At 45.9% G+C, this 23,691-nt stretch overlaps 1 protein-coding gene across 5 annotated transcripts in view; it reads left to right on the forward strand.

Moving 5' to 3' along the window:
* Positions 1 to 23,691, forward strand: part of SSH2 (slingshot protein phosphatase 2) — a 91,884-nt gene that overhangs the window by 35,464 nt on the left and 32,729 nt on the right. For 2 of the 5 annotated variants that reach the window (XM_058854500.1, XM_058854505.1), the window contains exons 1-2: positions 1,150 to 4,832; positions 23,544 to 23,647. In XM_058854500.1, coding sequence (XP_058710483.1) covers positions 4,318 to 4,832; positions 23,544 to 23,647 — 619 coding nt within the window. In that variant the 5' untranslated portion in view covers positions 1,150 to 4,317. Of the gene's footprint in view, positions 1 to 1,149; positions 4,833 to 8,831; positions 8,945 to 23,543; positions 23,648 to 23,691 lie in introns of those variants that run through there. The other 3 variants (XM_058854503.1, XM_058854504.1, XM_058854506.1) reach the window with 2 other exon arrangements.

Raw genomic sequence — 23,691 nt, forward strand, 5'->3', positions numbered from 1 at the left:
CCTGCGTGCATTGGCTTGTTTATGATCACTGCTACTGAAATCGCTTCATGTTTTCCTGATAAATTGGACTGCAGAACGCAGAAGGCTTCATCTCCCATGCTAAAACCATCCAGGAGGCTTCTGACAGATCACCTTCCCCTCGAAGGAGTGGAGGCAACAGTAGGAGATGAGTGCAGGAGATGCTGCTCTCAGCTAGTCAGTCTCTACCTATTTACAGGTTTGCTGCACTAATTTAAGGCTCTTCCCAAATAAATCATCTGTTTGGACCCTTAATCCACTCAGACTCATCTGTCAACTCAGTTCAGTGCCTAAAGCCACATGTCCTCACAGCAAAAGGATGACTTAACTGACTTCCCACCAGAAACGCAGGGTAATCAGGTCCTTTGACCCTCAAAGAGCTGCAGTGTGGCAGCAAATTTTTCAAGGCTACCCCTTAGGACCCTTTTCCCATCAGAGCTGATGCAGAGACAGCTGCCCTTGTGGACAAAGACTGAGTGTAGCTGCCAGTGAGAAAAACAAAGGACTTGGCCCCATCTCTGCACACGGAAATGAACTTTTGCTACCTCTGCTCCCCAACGGTGCCTGTGCAGGACTCCCGTGCTCGGCTGTGGGCAGGGACGTGTTGTTTTCAAAGTTCAGTGACTTTTCATAAATATCACCGGAAACAGCTGTTGAACAGTAAAGAACAAACTTTCCACATGTGCGGTAAAGGTGGCTGAGCCGGCACGGCCGTGGCACATCGCTTGGCAGGGAGAGGATGTGCTGGGGATGAGGGGGAGGTTAGTTTGTCTAACAGAGCGGCTTCACAAGTTTTTTTTTTTCATAATCCCCTGAAAACATGGGTCTGGGTTCTGCATTGCCTTATCTGTGGTACTGATAATAATGATTTAGGGTAAAATTCCTACGTGTGACAGCCTCCCACTGTCCCTTTTACCTTGAACATGACCAATGTACAGATGTAGTATTTTACATATTTGTAGGAACAGAACATTCAGTCAAAGAGACTTATTAATACCCAGCCCTTCACACCCACTGGAGTTAGAAAGACTATGACAGTATATTATAGTATAGAACTTAGAATAGAACTAAGGGGACCAGAGAAAATCTCACTGGTAGGTGTAATCTAAAATGAAAAGAGTAATTTTTATTAGTAATTGATACACAGTTTACATTAGTGTAGACTAAAAATTGAAGATGCCTAATTAGACAATCATGCTCCAGACTTAATCATGTTAACACGTGAGCAGACACTCAGCAAGCCCCTGTGGGATAGGAGTGGGTGGAATATGGTGACACCCACACCTTTGTGTGGTCTGACAAGAAGCAGCAATTCAGCTGTTGATCTTGGATGGAAACAGAAGCTTGATGAATGCTCTGTTTGCATGTGAACTATGTGTGCTGACAGGACTGGGTGTCCAGCTCTGAGCATGCCTCCTGCGAGTGTCAAACCTGGGCATGCCAGTGCCAACCCTGACTGGAGCACTTCATGGTGACCTGGGCACTGGACAAGAAACCCATTAGCAAGTGCTAGTCCTGTGTAGGACGCAGAATTACTTTGTTACACCAGTGCAAGTTCAAAAACTGCTAAACTGCACCAGCTGAAGGTACTGTGCAAGGTGCTGTGATTGTACAGTTTTGCAATGCAGACACCAGGGAAAATGATGACTGTATGAATAAACAATATGTTGTCAGCCTTGTCTGCCAGACCAAACATTACAAGTCAATATGAGAGATTTGTGCATGCATGTTCTTCTTCCAGCTCCTGAAACTTCTCTCCAGAGGCAGCTCTGGTAGCATTCCCTCTACTCCCCCTATCCTGAAGGGCCTGCTCAGACATCCCTCACACTCTGTTTTTTTTCCATTGTGCTTCCATAACTGGTTCTAACTGCTGCCTTAGCATAGGAAAGGTTTAGGGATGGGTGTTTTTACAGTGTGTCTCATGTGCTGTATATAACTGCAGTTTATTCATTTGTGTGGTGTTGAAGGTTAAACGGGATCCTGCTGCCCCACAGGCTTGTGGTGTCACAGTGCTTTGTGGAGTTTGCTGCCTGCTCCGTTGGGCCCCACAGAGTTTCCAGCAGGAAATGCCGAGGAGAACTCGGACAAGCAGTGCCCTTTTCCCTGCAGCAAAGTGTCATTTTGTGCACTGGGCTGGGCAACACTCGAGACCCCAGACAGGCGTATTTCCATCTTGTCATGCAGTGATTAATGGCTCTGCTCACATGGTCTGTTGCAGCACGGTGCTGATTTAGGCTGCTACTTGTCATCACTGCAATTTTGTGCACTTTAAATTCTTCATGTGTTTGTCCCAGCAGAGTGCACCTGCTTCCAGCCAGGAGCAATTTCTTGGCTGTCTTGTGACTTGCTGCTTAAACCCCATCTCATGCATCCCTTTCTTTCTACCTGCTCCCTGCTCCTGCATGCTGAGGGATCGATTTACTGGGTCTAAACTTTTACTCGTGTCTAAACATAGGAGCAACTTTGACAAAGAAATAGAGTTGTTCCCCAAGTCTGATGTTAAAAGCAAAATAAAATAATGTTAAAAGCAAAAGTGAAAATAACACAGCACTTAGTGCTGTTGTCTAGCTGACAACGTGGTGATGGGTGAAAGATGACTTGATCTTGAAAGTCTTTTCCAGCCTTAATTATTCTCTGAGTCTCCACAAATGGACAGTGGGAACTGAAAGGTTAATCTCTCTAACGTGTGCCACTCTCAGGCTGGGGTTTCAGTCTTTATGGCAACAAACCCAAGTTCAAATAGCTTTTATTAGTGCAGATTTCAACATATTAACTTATTTGAGGATTTCCTATTTCTGTTCTGTAAAGGTTTGAAAAGAAAACAAATGGGATATTTCTGTCATCACTTGGTTCTCTGGCATTTGGAGATGGAGTGCATGATTGTATTAATCCAGGACTAATTAATTTACAAATACCCATATGTTATGGGTAGCTGCTTGCAGTTAATCACTGCACTTGTTTTCAGCAGGTTTTAAGGGCTTGCCTTTTAATGGTGGTTACGTGTAAGAAATCTGACGTGTCTGGACAGTGTCTAAGTACATTTAGTTTTCTACAATGCTTGAAATAAAGCCCTTAAGTTATTAATTAGAATAGAACAGAAGTTCTGGGCTTGTTTTTCAGTCTGTGAATGTGTGGTATGTGTTACTACTGAATATGAGGTTCTTGCCAGTCTCTTGACCTCTGGAAGGATTGAGTTACCCTCCATTTCTTAATGTCCTGATTTTTCCATTGCTTCTTGCAACCAACTTCATTTCTGCCTAACAAAATGATTTTTTTTGGCATTGCAGCAAGTTGGCACTGCATTTTCTTTACAGCTGTGAGGCACCATTACCAGAGCTGCACTCTTGGCTATAAAGGATGACATTGTTTAAATTATTGCAACCAAACAATACCCTAGCAAAACTTGCAGAATCACAAATTCCAGTGTTTTACCCTTTTCTCTGCCCATCTCTGAAGTGGAGATGGTCAAGACCTTTCAGGCAAGTGTCTTCTTGTTTCTGTCAAATCTCCTATCAAGACCTGAACAGCTGCCATCACACTGTGTTGGTTTTTTCAACCTCTCTCTGCTTCTCTGAAACTTTCAGTTAATAATTGGAAATAAAGCTGATGAAGCTTTTGGCTTCCAGCTCTGCTGCCAGATCACAGGGGCAGCTCTGCAGTTGATGCCTTGGTATTTTTTGCTCTTGAGTTGATGTCATTAGCAAGTAGCTGTGTTTAAACTCGCATCTTCCCCTGCCAGCTCACTTGTGCCTCCTTGCTGGGCATGTGCCACCCACAGCAGATGACTTAAGGCTGGTATATCGTGTTCCTCTGTGCTGGGATGTGATGAATTCCTACGGGAAACACAAAACTGAGCTTGCTCCCGATCCAAGGCTCCTCGGTTGTTGGGCAGTGCGGGGTGGGATCGAGCTGTCCCCGGCTCTCCCCAGTGGAAAACTGTATTCAGTTTCCCTCGCGCTGTAACATCTGAATTCTCAGGAGCCAAACGACAAGACTTTTGTTCTAAATAACTTCCTTTCTTCCTTTTCTCGAGGGACGCTGGAGCTAAAGATTAAACAGCACACAAAAGCAGCTGCTTCTCTTCTCCTTTGGCAGAAAGCAAGTTGTCGCGTCTCTGCATATAAAAGTTACTGCCAAGAACTCTTCCCTCCGTCTCCTGCATGCGAAAAATTAAGGTCGTTTCCTAATCACCCGAGTTGTCCCCGCCTGCCTTTTGCAAAACATCGTTTGATGTGCTGCATCAAACCCGGTTTCAGGGCGTAGATCTGAGAGGGGAAGAAGGAGGGGGAAAAAGGGGAAATGAAAAGGGAAGGGAAAAGGAAAAACTGTGCGAAGCCGCGCGCAGTGCTGGGGGAACCGGCAGCTGAACTCCGGCCCGTGAACGGGGCAGACCATCCGCCTGTCCCCGATCTCCGTGTCCCGGTCCCGCGTGTCCGATTCCCGTGTCCCGGGTGTCTCCGATTCCCGTGTCCTGGTCCCGCCTGTCCCTGTTTCCCGCGTCCCGGTCCCGCCTGTCCCCGATTCCCGTGTCCCGGTCCCGCTTGTCCCTGTTTCCCGTTTCCCGTGTCCCGGTCGCTCCTGTCCCCTCCCTTTCCCGCAGCCCCGCTCCGCCACGTGCGGTGTGGGCGGGGCAGGGGGCGGTGCCTGTCCTGGCCCCGCCCTCCGGCCGCGCCTGCGCGGCGGGGGCGGCGCGGCGGGCGCGGGGCAGAGCGGCGGTGCCGATGCCGCGGGGCAGGGCGGCCGCCGCGGTGGGGAGCGATGATCCCCTACTTCTCCGACAACGCCGTCATCTCCCAGGGCGCCATCGCCCAGCTGTGAGTACCGGTACACACCGCCGAGGCTCCCCTTCCCGCTGCCGCTCCGCCTGCCCCGGCTCCCGGCGGCTTCCCCTGCCCGACCGTGCGCTGCGCTCACTCCGCTCTCCCCTCTCCTCTCTCTCCTCGCCCGCCCCGTTCCCCGTAGTTGCTCCGCCGCCGGTTGCCTCCGGGCAGACTTTCCCCTGCCTGGCACCGCAGTGTGGAAGTGCTGATAAGCCCGGCGGCTGCGGCTTCTCACCGCTCACTTTCCTGATTATCCTTTTTTTCACTGCAAGTACTCCGAGTCCTATCCGAGCGCTTCTCTCAGTGTTACACGGGAGCTGCCCGGGCGGCTCAGGGCTGCGCTTCCTCCCGCCGGTTCCCCCGGTTCCCCGTGCGGTGCCGGTGCGGGGCCCCCGCGGACCCCCAGCAGGCTGGGCGCTGACAGCGGGGTACAGATCCCCGGCCCACGTACTTTGGCCGTCTTTTGGGCTTAAAGCAGAGATTATCCCGTTTATCTGATCTCTTGGTTTATCGCAAAGCGGCAGGGAGGGAGTGCGGGGCTGGGGTGTCGGGGGCACAGGAGCAGGTCTGAGACATTGCGCTGAGCACCTGCGGGTCACAAGGCGGAGAACGCGAGCCAGTTATCTACTGTCAGTCTTGGGCAGCTCTGAAGTGCAGAGTGTCTGTGTCCCAAACTAAGCCGCATGGAAAATCAGTCTCTCCAGCTGCGCACACACACACCCCTCCCCCTTTGATATGCACATAGGAATAATCATTTAATTTATAAACAATTAGCAGGCACGGCCTGATTCGTGGCGTTTGGCTGGGGGGATTAAGGAGGGAAGTGGCAGCTATGGGATGGTAGATAAGGTGTTCAGAGAGATAGTCGCTGTGGTCTAGCCATGCTTGATACTTCTTTAAATAAGCCAACAGACTGATTTATCTCTTAGAAACATCATGAAAAGCTTCCAGATAGCGGGATAAAGTGCTGGATCCCACCTGGAACTATCGCAAGAAGCTCCTGCTAGAACTGCAGCTGCCTTGCGCTTACAAAGTCTTTAGTAGATGTCTCTGCTTACACTTCATATGGAAATGAGTCCCTGGACTCTGTGCCTCTGTGACTTCTTTTGTGAGCGCTAGCAATCACTGCTGCAGTTGGTAATCAGTTCAGTTAAGTCTCTCTGAGCCTTTCATACTCAACCCAAAATGTTTGTAATTAGTAATTTTTTCTGCTTGCAGTGTTGCCTGTAAACATCAGGGCTTTCCTTGCGGTTGCTGATAATGTAGGTTTAACACAGATGTACCTAAACTGTTCTTCCAAAGCAGTGATGCAAACTGAATATGCCCTGGGCTTTGGGAAGCTGCAGTAATTCTGAAGTTGTGGTGAAAACCCCAACATGCTGTGGGCTGAAACATTTCCTTGGAGCTCCAGATGATTTACCGAGCTAGAGTAGGTAGCCAGGTAACAATTTAAGCGCTTTTAAGATGTTTGTTTTATCCCCTGCTCAAACACTTAACCCGCAGTTGGAGACTGTACAGAAAGGGATCATAAGAAAGGGGAAAGGCTGCTCGTCTCTGCTCCCTCTTGTCACATGTCACACGGATCCCTGCAGTGAAGTGCCTCGTGGTGGTTTAAATGGCCACTCGGTTGGAAGGACCACCCTTTCCTTTTCTGGGGAGAGAGATAACAGAGTTATCAGAGTGGAGCTTACACTGTCCTTTGCCTCCTGTGAGGGAAGATTAATCGGCATGAGAATGACAGAGCTTCTGGCCCACGCAGAAGTGTTCTCACAGGGCTGAGTGCTGGATTAATATTTTGCGAGTGTTCTTGTGGATATAATTTTCTGAACCTGAGAGAGTTTCAGCCTATCAGTGGCTGATCTGTTTCCCAAGGGAAAGTCTTTTGGGAAACTTTTCTCTCTCAAGGACTGTTGTGTAAATAAGATTTTAGTTCTCAAAACAGTGACACAGATGTTCTGAGAGTTTTTTTCTCTTGTCCCACCTGTGGGATGAGAGAGGTGTTGTTCCTTGTACCAGTCAGGTTATCCTATATAGGAACACCTTATAAAAGGATTGAAAACCCCAAAATGAGGGCTCTTGTCTCCTGAGAAAATAAAACCTTGGCTGCTGTGATGTGAACCCTTGCTTCCTACTTCGTGTCCTCTAGCGACATGTTCTCAATCAGGATGGTGCTGCAGCTCTCAGGCTGGCCTAGTAAAGGCCAGTATTTAAAGTTTGTCCTCCTAATTACAAGTTCACAAAGGCTGATTAATAATTGGATGTCCTTATTTCATCATGGGCAAGACCTAAAAATCCAGATTTAGTTGTTTGCTATGCTAAAAATGTGTTCTCTGTGGAGTGGGAAGGGCAGTGGTGATCCAACATTATCAGAAACTTCTGTTTCAGTGTATTCTTTAGTAGATGTATTTGGCTGATCAGCTCTGACTTTCAGAGATCAGCAGAAATTACTCTTGTGTTGACACTTTTAGTCAGTAATGTAGTCAGCTGGTCTGGGTCTAATTCATTTCAGGTTCACAAGGATTCAGATAATGTCCGGGAGACTTGTGTTTATCAAAATGCTCAGAATTTATAGTTGTAACTTGTTCCAGAAAGTCTTTCTACTTTCACTGAACATAGGGAGCATTCTGCTGATTTACTAGTTTATTTGTGTGTAGGATTCAAAATTTACTTTGGTTTACTAAAACTCTAAGGCAGCTGATAGAAAAGATAGAAAGGAAAAAGCAAAGCTTCAGATAGTCTGCAAATATCAAAGAATTTTTAATGAGAAACCTGGAGGAATTGCCATGGATCAGTTCTTCCTGCCTGCAGTCGCTTCCTTTGCCTCTGGCCAAGTTTTAATTATTCAATTCATTGCTCGTGTCCCTGAAGTGGCTTTTACAAGTTTCTCTGATAATACCAGATTCCTGTGTCACCCAGTTTTCCTCTTTATCTCGGTGGCAAAGCAGGATGACCCAGCCATCCGGGCACTTGCTTGGGGTTTGAGAAAGCCCAGCTTTTGCTTTCACTGTGCCACATCCTTCCTGTGTGAGTCTCACCAGGCTATGTTCAGCGGGGCCAGAAGGTGCAGAGAGATGCTCAGCCTTTGTTTAGAACCTGAGGACTGACCACTGTTGAGAATTGACCTTTTGGTGCCCACATCTCTCTGGCATTTTGAAGCATTTTTTGTTGTGTTTAAATACTTCAGGCTCTGCCTTGGTTTCCTTTCAGCCAGGCAGCAGTGGGAGCCCTCCCTGGGCACAGTTGAGCACATGTTGAAGCACCCCTGGCCCTGTTTACTCCTTCATCCTCCAACACTCGGGAGCCAGATGGATCTAAAAGCACAGATACACTGTTTTCCATGGTTCTCGTGCTTGCCTTATACCAGCCTATTTTCTAAGATGTTAATTCATAGTTCTTACATGTATTTTAAGCTTTGAGGGGAAAGAAAGAAGGACCAGGAGTAGACATTTTCTTCACAGCATTGTGAGTTTATGGTGGAGCTCTTAGGGGAAAAAAAATAAATCCAGGAAGTTAAACTGAATTATTTTCAGTGATAGGTAGGCACAAAATGTCCTTTCAGACCTGGCTTAGCAGCCTGTTGCTCTGTCTCTTAATCAGTTTTCTTCTAAGTGACAGCCCTTGTGTGCAAAGTGTAAAGAAACAGCACTTCACAGTGTAAGAGGAAGTTCTGAGGTTGTGGTGGTAATTACAAACTGTACAGTAAATGACAACACTGGGTAATTCAGGCTGATTGTGTTGCCACTTCCGTGCTGTAACCTGTCTTTGTGCCCAGCCTGCTTGGCCCTTTGTCCTCCCCCTCCCCTGTCATTTTCCTCTATCATGTGGCCGTGGCCTTTATGGTGGGAAATTTCATTGCCACCTAATCTTGAATTGTGCCAAGTGCCGAGTCAGGAACTTGGATAGGTGTGTGGCTGCTATTGCCATTCTTTGGGGAGCTGCTTATTTATTTATTTCTTGTATGGGAAGCCTTACAACCTTTTTATCTCCTTACAGCGTTATTGCTGCCAGAACCCTTGACCGTTCAGCAATTAGCCTGCAATCCTCTGAGCAGCATGTTATTGGAAATCTTTAATTGCTTCTGTGCCATTGTAAACTACTGTAGCTTTGTGAGTATTTTACCATTGTGCTGAGAGTCAGTGATACTTAAGAGCTGAGGAGGAGATGCTTGGAAGATCAGCAGAGTCATTCCAGTTACCTCTTTCAACTCTGACTAAAGTCGCCTTATGAGCTGAGGGTTGCTCTGGTTGGAAGTGCTTGAAATACAGAAAGCAGTTGATCAGCCCTTTGTGTCTTGTAGAGCCTGGTAGGATCAGGGCAGACTGCAGCAGTTGTTTTCTCCATTCAAGTGTGCATTGTGTGCTCTGGGTTTGTCCGGCTGCAGAAGACAGTCATACTCCATCAGGGATGTGATGGGAATGTGCAGGCAGGGGACCCTGACCCTTTACCCTTCCTGCCCACCCCTCCACACAGCTGAGCTCACCCTGCACAGTGCATGGGCTTCCTGTCAACAGAGCAGAGTCGTTGGGGATTTCTCATCTTCTTTATTTCTTTGCTGCTTGTGATAAAACAAATATGATGTTTAAGAGGCCTCTTACTACCCACTGATTACTAAAACTATTCAAATAGGATGTGGTATTTGGGTAAAAGTAGTATGGTCTGTGCAGAGTTGATCATTAACTAAGCCAGGGCTGTATTGTTCATAACTACTTTTCCTGTTTGGCTTTTCCTTTTATTCTCCTGGAAGCTGTGGGTATTTGTCTCACCGATCCTTCCTGGTAAGGGTTGGGAGACAGAGATGGTTATCAGACATCAAATCAAAACCCGAGCCACAAACCAGTATTTCAAGGACAAACCCCCCCACGCTACTTTTTGAGCTACTTGCTTTTTGAGCAATATGTTTTAGTTAGGAAGCCCACGCTGCTGGGCTGCCAAATTAATGTTTTAAAAGCATTTAAATGGTAGAGTTGACTCTGAGATGGCGTTGTCTTGAAACATCTGCTGATGTTCCTGTCTCTGGAAATACTTGGGATTTTTCTAAAGACCACAAAGCAGAAGGACCCTGGTGGAGATTATCAGCAGAAAAAGACCTTTGGGGGCCAGTTAATAGCTGGCTGGGATTTTTTTTGCAGAACTCTACATCCTTGGACCTTTATCACAGAGCCCCTGGTTAAAATATTGCTTCATTGTTTTTAAAACAACTTCAAGCTAACTTTCTTGACAGTTGCTTCTGGCCAGTGTTTGTCGGCTCAGAGTGAGTTTAAAATTCTGCATCCCGTTCTGCAGTAGGCTCTGAAGAGCTGCTGTCTCCCCTGCATTGGTCTGACAAACAGCATTTAAGTTATCAGCCCATATGGGCTTAAAACTAGTCCAGCAAATATTTTTCTCCAGTGTAATGGATGTAATGTGTACAGAGCAAATCTGCAACTTGAGTTTCCAGCCATGGTTTCATAGCAGCTGGTTGAAGACTCAAATTTTCACGAACACGTGGAGCAAAACTCATGCCTGTTGTTAATAGTAAACACTTATACTTTTGCTGAAGTATTCCAAAGCCACCCCTTTGGTTTCCATGTGCAACCTGGTCAGAGCTTGAATCCAGCGGCTTGGGAAGGAACTGCACACTAGCAAGGGCTGTTCTGCAGCCACCTATTGCTGGGTTGTGTGGGATTAACCAACTGTTTTGTGACAGACAGCAGCTTTGTGGTTCAAGTACATCAGCCTGTGGATGAGAGAGGGTGGGGAGGAGAAAAGCCTGTAAAGGTAAACTTTAAAGACAAGTCCCAGAGTTGTTGAAGCCTGGGAGTGACATAGGAATCCAAGCTGGAAGAACTCGATGTAGCATTGGCTTTTCTTGGCTTTGGCAACTTTGGGCAGTTCAAGGTATATTGAGGCCACAGGCTCCTTGTTCAGTGAATATTCTTGTTTATCAATTACTTATCTGCCCCTCATCAACATCGTGTTCAGCTCTCTGGTTTACTTACATTAAGCCATTTAAGCAGAATGATTTTCCTCAAAACACCTTTGTTACAAATAGGCTAAATCCAGACTGCTGAACCAGCAATTATTTAGTCCTTTCTTTTAAACAAATGATCTTTGTCACTTATTAGCAAAGTCCTTCATTTATTCACACACTTCTCACAATGGCTTAGTGAGCTCCATGGTGTCCCACTGGCCAGGTCTGGCTCCTGCCCAGGATCTCCTCGCGAACGCTGCAGGTCGGGGTCTGGGTTGCACTGATAAACTTCCAGCTTTGGCCTGGAAGATCACAGATCTGTGACATCTGATTGTTGCAGTGTGGCTTCAGGGGAGGCACCAAGGTGGATCAGAGTAAGTTCATCCCAAGGTCCAAAGCAGTCTGGAGGTACCCAGGGTGGACTGGGACCCCTGTTGAGTTGAGCTTGGAATTGTCTGTACTGTGGTGTTACTGTGTATAATGTGCTGGATTTCCTCACTCTCTGTGATTTGTTTGCCAGCATGAAGAGAATAAATTTGCTTCTCTTAGCCTCTTGTTGCCCTGCAGCCTCTTTTTGTACACTGTCCCAACTGGATGCTTTGGAGTGGGCTGTTACCTGTGTCTTGGCTCAGGCACCTGTAGCTGACAGACAGTACAGGCAGCCCTGTTCTGGGTGTATTTCTGGTGTTTTGTGACACTCCAAGTGGCAGGTGGGGCTGGAGTAGGGTCATTTTGACTAGCAAATGATAAATTTGCCTTGGTCAGGTTATAATGTACGGGAGAATCCCATTTGCACAAAGGTGTAAAAAGCTATCATTAGTCTTTACCTTTGTCCTCCTGTTAGTTTCCTGCTTGCTTTCTGCAACTCTATGCAGAATTAAAATGAACCCAAATTGTGGGAGGAGTTTCACTGGGGTTTTTTTGTTTGTTTAGTTTGTTTGGGGTTTTTAAAGGCTCATTGCATGGTGGCGTGTGAAGAGCTTGTCACTGGCCTTGTTGTTGTTATTGTTAGGGTTGGTTGGTTGTTTTTTTTTCTCTTTATTTGCTTTGTAAAAGAGATGGAGAAATCAAAAAACAAATGCAAAGTGGAACAGCCGCATTCCTCTGCAGCACAAAGACCAAAAGCCAGTTAGTCTAAATGAAAACAAACAGTTTGTCAGCACCATTTCTAGCCCTCCTGTTGGTTTGCAGTGATGAGAAAATTGCAAGAAAGCAATATCCATGTGCCTTGATAGCAAGTGGATGTGGTGGGTGGTGGGGGTGACAGAAATATCCACCCTGGAGGTGGGTGATGCTGTGTCCAGTATGTGTGAACAGAACTGGGGTGGGGGGTGTCTGAACCAGCCCAGGAGCTGCATTTTAGAAAGTGGGGTCAGGAGATGGGCCAGGACATCACCCAGCTTCCCAGCACAGTCCCCAGCAAAACCTTGACACTGCTGTAATCTTCCTTCCTCTTTTGTCCTTAGTTCCTTCAAGTACATCATGAAATGTTCTATGAGAGGCTCTCTAGCTTGAAATTAAGCAAATATCTATTCTGGAGCCTTTTCCCTAAAGTACACTGTGTTCTTGTAAGAGACTTCGCTGGGTCTGTGGTGTAGCAGTGTTTAGTATTCTGATGGTCTTTCTACTTTAATGTGTGGTTTTTAAAGGGGTTTCTATGTTTCTAGGAAATATGAAGACCTGAGTTAACCACAGAAAATTGGCTGCCAAACTGCTTAAAATGCTAATTCTGCTGAAATTTAGCACCTGACTTTTGCAGGGATAAACATCTGGAATCTCTACTCTTCTGAGTTCAAACTCCTGTAAAATAAAACTTTATTTAATGTGTTTCCAGTCTGAGTCTTAGTCAGCAAAACTTTGCAGGGCTTTTATGTTGAGTTAAAAACTCCTTTATATGCGTTTTGAAGTAAAGCATTGACATCCCCCTGAAAGTCGTATGAAGGTGCTAAAAGAGTTAGTTAATTTGCAGCTGTGCTGAGAAATCACAAATGCAAAACTTCAGAATGAAGCACTTTACTGGTTTTCCTTTAATTTACTTTTTTTGTGAGCAGATACCATGAAGAGCGGATGGTTCACAGTACATTTCCCTGCTTGTATTTAAAGTAGTTGCATAAAAACATTTCAATTCTTAGGAACATTTTGAAGAAGTTTTCTTGTCTCCTAGTCAGAAATCTCCCAGTTCCTTTTTCCTCTTAGAGTGCCCTTTATTTCAGCTTTTACTTAAGTTGGGAGATGCTGTGCTGGTGTTAAGACATCCCACAGTCTGTCAGCTTCTGTTTAAAGTGGTGTATGGTGAGTGATTAATGAAAATTATTTCGGGAATAAAGGACTCCTGGTAAGCTGATCCCTATTGAGAGCACCAAAAGAAAAAGCAGAGTCACAAGAGATGTTGTCTCCAGGAAGAACTTGTAACATCCGAGGGGGGAAGAGTTGGATTGGAAAGTGATGCTGAGCTTGCATTTTGAAATGGATCATAATTATATCTCATGGTCTGATTTGGAGAGCTTTTCCTGATGGCTCTGGAGGCTGATTATCACATAAACCAGCAGGATGTTGGAGTGGATTTTGTGGCTGCTCTCAGGGTAGGTGTGCTGCGCTGGGGGTGCATTTTCTGAGCTCCTGGGGACAAGCAGCCTTGTCTCTCTAGGCTGTTATCCCATTACTTCAGTGCTGGGTCACTGAACCCAAACTGAAGCTGTGTTTCTTCTTTGGTTTGCAGCTTTAAATCGAATCTGAAGTTTGTATTGACCTTGCTTTGTGCAAAGAACTTGCCCTGGATTGAAGGCACAGAATCTATTAAACTATTCCAACTATAAAATGTTTCTGATCCTTTGTCTTTGAGGATTCCTTACTTCTAGCTGATTAAAATTTCAAGTTATTAGTTGCAGCCACATTTAAGTTGGTATTCCCTTAATTGTAGCTTCCCTGTTCCCTAAAATAAAGTCCCTGGCATATTTGCAAAGGGGAGCAGATCAATGGCCTGATTACGGGCTGTGTCATCACAACAGGTAAAGCTCCCAGTGACTTTTAGTTTCAAATCAAAACCTATTGAAAGAAACCTGACACATGGCAGGTTTCATCTCTGTGAAACAGCCCACAAACCATCTCACATCACTGGCTACTGCTGACTGTCCTTTTTGCTAATATAAAGGGACAGTCGTTCCTAAACTGATTTTACTGTTCCTGCTGGAAACTGTCATTCAGGGATCAAATACCATTGCATGGGGAGGATGCAGTAAGAATGAGAGAAAATTGAAAGTGCTGAGTGCTGCAGAAGTTAAAATACTGAACAAATAACTTCCTTCTATATTTTTATGAGTCAAATCCAACAGCCTCTTGATGATTTTTGATGCTTTTGGTAAACAAGCATCTGCTTCTTCTTAGCAAGAGGAAAAGGCTTATTATTCAGCATTGATTTCTTTGTGTAGAGACAGAGTGGTCCTTGTTTTGGTGCTCTATTTACAGGGGTCTGTTAATGTATTTACTGAGGGCAGCCAACAAGGCTGTGATCGGAGCCATTCAACTTCCCCAGCGTAATTCCTCCATCCCATGCCCTGGTTGGGGTGGTTGCAGAGCCAAGTCCTGGCACAGTCCTGCTTCTCAAGGCAGCAGGAGCTCTGCTCCCCGGCTGACCACAGCCGTGCTCGCTGCTGGCCACATCCACTGAGACCAGAAAAAGAGAGAGCAGCATCCTCCTGGAGGAGTCACACACTGGGCCAGTGCCTGGGGCAGCTGTGGCTGCTGGGGAGGGAGTGAAGGGCACAGGGTGCCCTGCCTCGAGCGTGTGCTGGGGACTTGTCAGCTCCTGGGGAGATGGCCAGCACTGGCTGTGTTCAGGCAACTCAGTGATCTCCTTCCATCTGTAAAGTGCTGGACATACTTTGTCTAAATATAGGGGACCCTGGACTTGGCGGGTGGGGAAGGACAGTATGTTGACCTCAGTGTGTCTCCTGTGACTTGTGTTACAGTTGTATTTAAAGCAAACGGGTCCTTCTTGCAGGACGCTGCCAGTCAGGCCAAACATGGTCAGGTCTGTGACAGTAACGTGCAGGGAGATTGACATAAAAATCTGTTATAAAATATTCTGTCTTAAACGCGTTTAATCAGGGGAGATACCAGGTTGTTAATCAGCTGCCGGAGGGTCTGTCAGTTGTCATTTAAGGTTTAAAAAGAAATGTGCTGTGTATGAAGGCAATGCTTTCAAACTCTGGTGGCAGAGGAGATTACTGTGTGGTTTAAAGATAATCAATGTGGACTGTGTTAATTAGAAGAGAAAAAAGATAAGTATGTGTCAATCATAGGGGTGTTCTTCCTGAGGATTAACTAATCAAAAAGCTGGTGGTTATTTTTCTCTGTTCCTTGATGCGATAAATTCTCCTTAGGAAGTTTTCTCATTTTGATTAAAGTGTTTCTAAGAACATATTTGTGAAAGCATTTTGTTGGTACCACAGCAGCTGGCTTACTTTGGGCAGGCTGAGCTGGTAGGAGCACAGCATGTGGTGTAAAACACTGTGGAATGTTCTCCTGGGTATTGTTGTCCTGCTCTGTGAACCTGGTGGTATGCATTAAAAATGCCCACAGATGTTTAAACAGTATATGGCACGAAAGAATGCTATGTAGAGCTTTCATCTGGGAGTGTCTTGACTTGGAGACCTAGAAGCCTTTGGGGACTATCATGTAAAACAAATTCCTTTCATGGTCTTGCTTCCGGTGTGGGTCTCTTGCTTTAAAAAGTGCTGAGAATCAAATTTCTTCTGTAAACTCAAGTGCCCGGATTTCTTAATCAGCGTCCTAATTGTGTTAGCCACCCCCTTCCTTGTCAGTGAACTGCCGTGCTCAGACTGCAGGAGGAACGATTCTGTGCGTATCTTCAGTCTCAAATTCCAGAGACATCAGGGCTTTGTTTGCGCAACTTGTTTTGCTGTTGCTTTTTGGAACCTTTTTCTTTCTTCCTGGGCGGATTCTCTGAAGCTTCCTTGGAGGCTGAACATGGGCCACCAGCACGTGCTTTGCTGGGACTCCCTCAGTGTTGTATAGCCAGGAAGCCAGGCAGTAAAGCTTTTTGCAATTTGTGCTGTGTGGAAAATGGGTCCTTTTCAGTCTATGAGAACTTTAATGGTCCCTGCTTAATTCTCTTCTTCATTCCATGGTGATCCTACAACCTGTGCCCAGGTTCATATTCCTTGAAATAAATCATTACGTGATGATCTGTCATCAGCAGTGTCCCCCTGTCACTGTCAGACACGAAATGATTCACACAGACACAGCTCGATGTGTGATAAAAGAAGAGAGAGATTTATTCTGTAGTTTCAGTATTTATAGATTCTCAACAACGACCAGGGATTGGATAGTCAGGTTACCACCTTCCCAACCACACTGGCCGTGAGAAACGTCCGTCAAAAGACATATCTTTAATGGAATGTATAAACATCTATGCTGATAATTACTTTCCTGGGAAAGTAGCTAGAAACTATGAAAACAATATCAGAAGGTTTAATTCTCAGAGCGACATCCCCCCAGTCCACACTGCTTCTCAGCAGTGACTACAGCCACAACTCAGCTCGGCACATCTGCCTCTCCCCAGCCTCAGCACCAGGACATTCCCTCCCTTCCTAGGCTGCCGAGGGCTGGCAGAATCAATGGGGACAGGCTCTGCAGCGAGGTGACACCAGGAGGGCTGTGTGAGGGTTACTGTAGAAGCACACACTCAGCAGCAGCCCAGTGAAACCCAATCTGGAGCTGTCAGCAGCAGGCTGGGCACAGGGCTGCGTGGTGAGGAGGCAGCTGATGCCCATGCCAGGGCTCTGCCTGCATTGCCTGGGCTTCAGGAGTTTGTTGAGCTGCTTCATCCATAGGCCAAGAGCACCTGAAGGGAACAGAAACTCACATGGACTTTCACTTCCATCAGGCACCATAAAATGTTGTCCAGCATAAAACAAAACGCGGTCTGCTTTCCTTTGCTTGTAATGAATAAATCCCAGTCCTGCCTGTGAGGGAATGAATACATTGAATGTGAGTGTGAAACTCAGCCCTGCAGAGCAAGGCATCGGGAGGCAGAGGAATGCTGCAGGTGGTTGGGGTTGTCTCGACACAGTGCAGCCCTGTCGCAGCTGCGTGGGCTGAGAACTTGGGCTCCAAACAGCAGCTGTTGTTGCTCCCTCTGCCAGCAGCAAGGCAGGGATGAGTTTCTGGCAGGGATAAGTTTCTCAGCCCAGAGCTGTTGTCTTCCATGCAGTCTCCAAAGGATGCCACTGCTCTCTCCAGCATACCCAGGCTGTCCAAGCTCTGACTGAAGTTTGCAAAGTTATTTCTGGAGCTCAGTTCAAATGATCTGGTGGCAGAGGAGCTGTAATGGCATGTCATGGTTCAAGCAGTGGATGTGAGTTGCAGACTGGTAACTCAGGTATTAAAGATTCCCACAGCCTGGTGGGATTACCTGAGGCTGGTTTGATCCTGTCTCTGAAACTGTGTCTGAGTATGGTTGTTTTGTGCACCTGAAGCAGTTGTTCTCTGCTTGCACACACAGCAATGGTCATCAGGGTTCCCTTTGGCAAGTTGTACCCTCTCGAATTCAGCAGAAATTCTCTCCTTGCTTGGAGGAAGGAAAATGAATTAGTCCTCTGGAATTCAGATTCGCACCCATCCATCTTCACCTTTGACTGTCTGTTTTCTGGCAAACTGTTCTTCCTTTTGTCTTAGCTTGGCTTCAGAAGTTGTCCGTATTGGTGCCCAAAGCAAGGGAAAAGGTGACCTGGTGCTGGTGAGAAGGGATCAGTAGATAAATTAATGTGGATGAGTAACAGTTGGCATTGCAGATCTTTCTGTGATGATGCCTGTCTGTGTCATGGAAGCTGAGTTCTCTCTCCAGGGAGCCCCACCTTGGAGCAGAGGAAGTGCCTGCAGACAGTTCCTTTTTTAAAAAAAGAAAAAGGCACAAATGCAGATGTTGCTAAAAATGCAGTTTGCGTCAAACCTGCGAGCCCAAGTGGGTTCCCACACTCGGTTTGTTTTTCTCCTTGGGCTGTTTCTTGAGTTGCAAAAGTGCTGAGTGGTGAGAGATGGCCTTTGGTGGAGAACCACTTCCCTTTTCTGTCCCTGCCCTCAGTGGTGTCACCTCTGCTGACAGTGACTGACCCCTTTTCGGTAAGTCATGGCCCTTGTTTTGCTCGGCACTGAGTTTGTTTCTGTTTTGGGTATCAGAGAAGCCTGCACTTGTCTGTGTTTGCTGCCAGCTGACCCTGTTAACACAAATGTCAGCGCAGGGCAATCCTGAGTTATCCTTGGCTTTTCAAAAGCTGCAGGGTTTTGGTGGGTTTTCTTTCTTAGTACCTGGTATTCTGCTTTACACGGCCCTGAGATCTGCCCTCTGTGTGAAAAGAATAAAGCACCTTCATCCCTTGCCTAGGAGCAAAGGTTTAAACTGGAAGCCAGACATTGCTTCCCTCTTTTTAATTCATTAATACTGTAGGCAGTTATTAAACCAGTTATTGCTTTGAAAAGTAAACAGGGGAAGTAGGGATGTTGTTTATTGAAAAACAAACTACAGTGAAGGTGAAAGAGACACTTCCCTGGGGAGGGATGCTGGAGGAGTGCAGTGCTTTTATCTGATGTTTGTTGGAGAAGTGCCCTGGGCTGCCAGGCTGCACATAATCCAGCTGTGCACCCTTGGCTGTGGGACTGATGCTTTATTAACCAGGACTTTTCTTGTGGGCAGGTGAAGGGGGTGGGGGGCTGGCAGTGAGAGCTGCCACCAGAGCAGGTGTGATGCCAGAGCTCGTGCCTGCCTGTGGAGAAAGGAAACAGCCAGTTTGGGAAGGGGAGCAGGAAGAGGGATGGAAGTGGCTTGAGGTGCTGAAAAAATCAGGAGGCTGCTGTGCCTGTGCTCCTGTTACTTCTCCCATGCCAGGCCCAGCGGGCTGCGGGGGAATTGCTGCTCTTGCAGTCCTGGCTGCTCCAGAGCTTGCTCACATGTCCCTGGCTGCCCTCTCTCCCTCCTTCCACGCCTTGGAATGAGCTAAGTATTGACGCCTGCTGTGCCACTCATGCCAGCCTTGGAATTTTGGTCTTTTTGTTTGGTTTGAGTTTTGCAGCTGCTGGATTAAGGGAGGATGATAGAGCTGAGCTGGCAGCTTGGTGTGTAAGGCAGCATTGGCTGCTCATGTTAGAGCAAAATCCGGGGGGCTGCTGAGGGATTGCACAACTCTCTTGTCTTGGGGAGCTACAGCTGGAGCCAGGCTTGACATTGAAACCCCATTGTAGCTGCTTCAGAGCTCTTTCTGCAGGGCTCTGGTTAATAAATACCCTCTAAGAAAAATTGTGTTTCTGTGGATCATACAGGTAGTGGACTTCCATTCAAATGTGAAGTACCTTGAAATCCTCATTTCACCTACCACCACTTTTCCATCTCCCATTTCATCTAAGGATAAGGGTGAACAAGGTGGGAGGATGTGACCACATGCAGTGACCCTGTGCCTTGGGCATGGCTGCAAGGAGGCGACAGCACAAGGAGGTTTTGGCTTTTGCCACACTGACCTGTCCTGTACGTTGTGTGGGAGGATGTGGATGGAAGGACTTCTCCTGCCGAGCTTGTTGGGGAATGGTGCCAACTTTCTGGTTGTGCTACTTGGCAAGTGCCTGACCAAGGGCTGGGCTGGACAGGACAGAGCCTGCTATGAGGGAGCTGCTCCAATGAGTAAGGAGAGCTGACATTTGGAAAGTCATCCTCAGGCTTGCAATAACTTAATTAAGTGTTTATTAGGATAAAACATTGCCAGCAGCTGTTCAGGTGTCTCCTTGCCTTATTCCTAAAAAGGTTTTCTCTCCTTTCATTGTGAAGCAGTTTTAAAAGAAAACCGCAAGGTTCCTTTTTGAGTATTTTACACTGAGGACTGAGAGTTTCTCATTGAAATTGGAGGGTGATGCAGATTCTTCTGGCTGGAAGCTGGAAGACATTGTCAGGGGGTCGTGACAGTGCACCCAGTGATTTATGTTACCACATCTCTTTGGCACAGCCCCTAAACCAGTAACACTTCGTTTTATGTCCTCAAACCCCAGTGTATTTGGTGATTTGCAGTTTATGAATGGAGCTGTGCAGTGTAACGTCTGGGAAGGCATTTATTTATTTGTTTGCCATCTGTAAGTTCTGTGTGGATCTCATTTTATAGCATAATGAGAATTTAGTTTGAATCGTGCAGTGATTTTCTTGTGCGGGAGGAGCTCAGCCCTGGGCAGCACAATCGGGGAGCACAGAAATCACTTCTGTCTCCTGCTGTTACTGCTGGTTAGAAACAGAGCCTTCTGAGGACAGTGTCTGTGCTTTTTGTGCAAAAGGCTTTAAAGAGTTCTGATGTGACTTCTACAATTTCTACAAAATCTTTTCTGCCTGGGAGGGAGATTGATACGAGTAGTGATTTCTGTAGGAGTTGCTTAAGTCTTCTACTTGTGTTGGTTCTCTTCCCAGTGAGCAGGGAATTACAAATAGCACATCACTGGTGGCCTTGAGGCTTCACTGCAGAGAACATGGAACAGAAGGGGTTTTTCCCCCAGCTGTAGTGCTGAGGATTGTGAACTCTTTCATAGGTATATTCTGTGTAAGTCTTCTCCTGAAAAAACCTGCTGTGCAGTACAGAGGACTGATGACAAGCCTGGGGTGCTGATAAAACACAGCTCAGCTTTGTTACCTGTGCCAACTTGGCTCCTTGTCTTCTGCTGTCTTGGCCTCAACTTCTCCCCTACCCACGTTGAGTGTCTTTTAACACCAGTCTGTTCCAGAAGTGTTTCCAAGAGCACTGAAGCTCCCGTAGGCTCTGGCAAACCAGATTTTGTGAACTATTTCAAAGCCCACACTTGGGAGCCATCAAGCTGTCAGCAGGGTGAAATCAGTAGTGGATGGCAGTGCTTGTTTTGAGCCTTAATTGCCCTTTACACAGACATCTTTTCTACCTTTTGTGTTTTCAGAATGTCTCAGCCTGTTAGTATCACACCCGAGGAATCCTTTTTCTTTATATATATTGGGGCAATATCCAAAGGTGGTCTTGCCCTGAAAAATTGTGCTTTAGGTGAAGATCCTGGCAAGGACTGTCCAAACACGATGGACCCAGGATGGAGCAGCCATCTGAGTGTAGCACAGACAATGTCAGGCCAATGATTGCTTTTTTTGTCCATGTAGTGCATCACAGGCACCAAAATCAGCATCTGCTGAATTTAGTACTTGAGCTACTTGGACTTTACCATGAATTTGTTGCCTTTCCTCTCAAGATTTTCTTTGCTGCTTGAATCTCAAAGCAAGAGCTTTGGTGTGTGTGTGTGTGTGTATTACCGGTTTCTTCTCTGGATACTGATGCATCTGGGGTTAGAATTCAGGGCAGATGATGCCAGGGCTGCCAGTAGTGTGCCTTGGCTGCACAGTGAGTGTCCCCACAACTGGATTTGGCACAAGGCTTTTGTCTCCTTGGAGCTGCTTTCTCCCAGCAGTGCTGATGGCCATCTCCTGCCCTGCAGGAGGTGCTGCCCTCCCTGCCTGACCTCTGTGTTCCACAAGAATGATCTGCTTTGCCACATTCTTCAGCTCTTCCAGCCCTTTGTATAGGAAATTACTTTCCCTAGTCCTACCAAGTTACACTTAAAGCATGCTTAATGGCCCAAAACAAGGCTCCCCTGGCCTTAGGAGAGAAGGTGGTCTCCTGGAAGGATACACCTGATGGTAATATCTTTAGTTCTGCTGCTCTTTCCTTTCTAGGCTGGTGGCTGAGAGCTGGTGATAAGGGAAAGTGATGGAATTGAGAAGCTTTTTCACCTTCTGGCCATCTGAGCTACATGCTGCATTATCCAATAAAAATAGTTGCTAATTCCACCTTCTGGGGGAACCTCAGGCACAGGCTAAAGGATTGCTATTAGTGGTTGGCTTTGCTGATAAAATTAACTGTGTGAAAGCCGTTTGTGAGTACTGAATTCTTTCTTCTCCTCTATAGCCTAACATATTTTAACAGTTTTCTTCTGTGGTGAGATTATAATGGGAGGAGGAAAATTTATTTTTATCATTAATAATACTATAATTTTTTAAGTGTCTTTAAGATATCTCGGTGTATCTGTAGTTCAGGCTGTAAGAAAGTGTGTACCTTGAAAACTTTGAGATTATTTATTTGTCAACAAAAGCTAGAAAGGCTCAGTCAAATTTTTTTAATATGAGAATGGTCTAAGGAGGCATGTTCAGTGTGCCCAATTAACTTTTTTATTTTTTGGTTTTAACTTTAATATAAAGAGAACTCTCTGGTCCATTTTAATTTCAGATGAGTGATTTTCTCCTTTTCAAAACTCTTTTTTTGTTGAGACATCCAGAGCATGTTTGACATCTGGTTCAATTTTAGGAAAAGAAGTTCTGGGAGAAACTGTGTCACTCAGGAGTGCTGAGGGTATGACAGCACGATCTAAACACTGGGTTGTGCTGCAGCCTTGAGAAAAATCTTTCTGATTCTGTGCATCTGCTTTTCTGGAGCTTGCAAAACTTCATTTTTTTTATATCCCTGGCAGCAAAATGGAGAAGTGCCAGAAATATGCTTGAGCTTCGGGGGAAGTGCAACTTTCAACGCAAGCTTTTCTAATTCTTATAAAAATGTAGTCAGAAAACTCTTTGCTAAAGCAGTCAACCCAAATAATGAAAATATATGGCAGGGCTTTTTACTCTATTAATTTCCTAGTCCTCATCCCTTACAGGAAGGGAATAGCTAACTAGGTTTGAGATTTGTTTAAGTGGAAAACGGAATAAAAAGTTCCTAAGCTCTTGCTCAGCTGAAGAACAACCCAACATCTTTTTAAAGCATGGAGCTGTTGGGATGCACAATGCCAGGGACTCTCCCATCCTGTCTTATCATATTCATCAACCACCTTGTTGACTAGAGAATTGTTTTTGGCTTCCTTCAAAGCCTCTAGGACTTTCTTATCAATTCTGAGAAAAGCAGGAACCCTAGAGTATGCAACAGGATGGCTGCATTGCAGAATCTGGAGTGTGTCTTGCTTTTTCCACGAACCACAGTATCTGCAAGGAAATGCCTGGAAGATGTGCTTAGAACACCAGCTGTTTCTCAGTAATTCAGAATTCTTTATTGCCCCTTTTTTACAAACTTCTCACCTCATGTGACTTCAGAAAGGGCAAAATCAAGGCATGAAGTGATGGCCATTTTCACCAGCATTACAGTTTCTTCAGTGATTTATAAGTCTTTGAGAGCTAATCATCATGCAACTCATAGAGAGTAGTTTTATGATTTCTTAATCTGTTGTATACACTCATTTTCTTTTGGCTAACTGCTGAAGGGAGACATTTGTTTCTGCAGGGCATCAGCTGTGTCTGAACCACAAAGCTCAGGGTTAATGGAGTCCATAATTACCCAGATGCGTGGGCTTGCTCTATTCATCACCATTTAGAAATGTGGATCTGTCATCTTGACTTTCAAATCGAAAATGTAGCCATAGGTTAATCCCCTCTGCCTGCTCAGGTTGCACCTCTGGAGGCAGAGTGGCACCAGCATATGTTCTGCTTGTCAGTGTTTCTCTGTGTTGTTCTCAGTTATGCTTTGAATATTTGTGGTACTTACATGGGGGGAAAAGTTTTTTACCAACAGAATTATTTGGTCTAAATCACTTCCTTGCAAAAGAACAGAGCATGCATTCAGTGTTTTTAACCTCTCTTGTTCGTTGCTTTTTTCCTTTTTGAAGGCAAGACACTTTTCCTCACTCTGTTTTTGTCTTCTCTCTCGCAGCATCAGCGAAAGCTTCCTCACTGTGAAAGGTGCAGCTCTCTTCCTGCCACGAGGAAATGGGTCATCCACTCCCAGGATCAGTCACAGGCGAAACAAACATGCAGGTAAGTGTGGTATCTATGGCTGGGGCTTGTCTGCTCCCTCTTGT

Source organism: Poecile atricapillus, chromosome 21, assembly GCF_030490865.1.
Source record: "Poecile atricapillus isolate bPoeAtr1 chromosome 21, bPoeAtr1.hap1, whole genome shotgun sequence".
Classification (NCBI taxonomy): Eukaryota; Metazoa; Chordata; class Aves; order Passeriformes; family Paridae; genus Poecile; species Poecile atricapillus.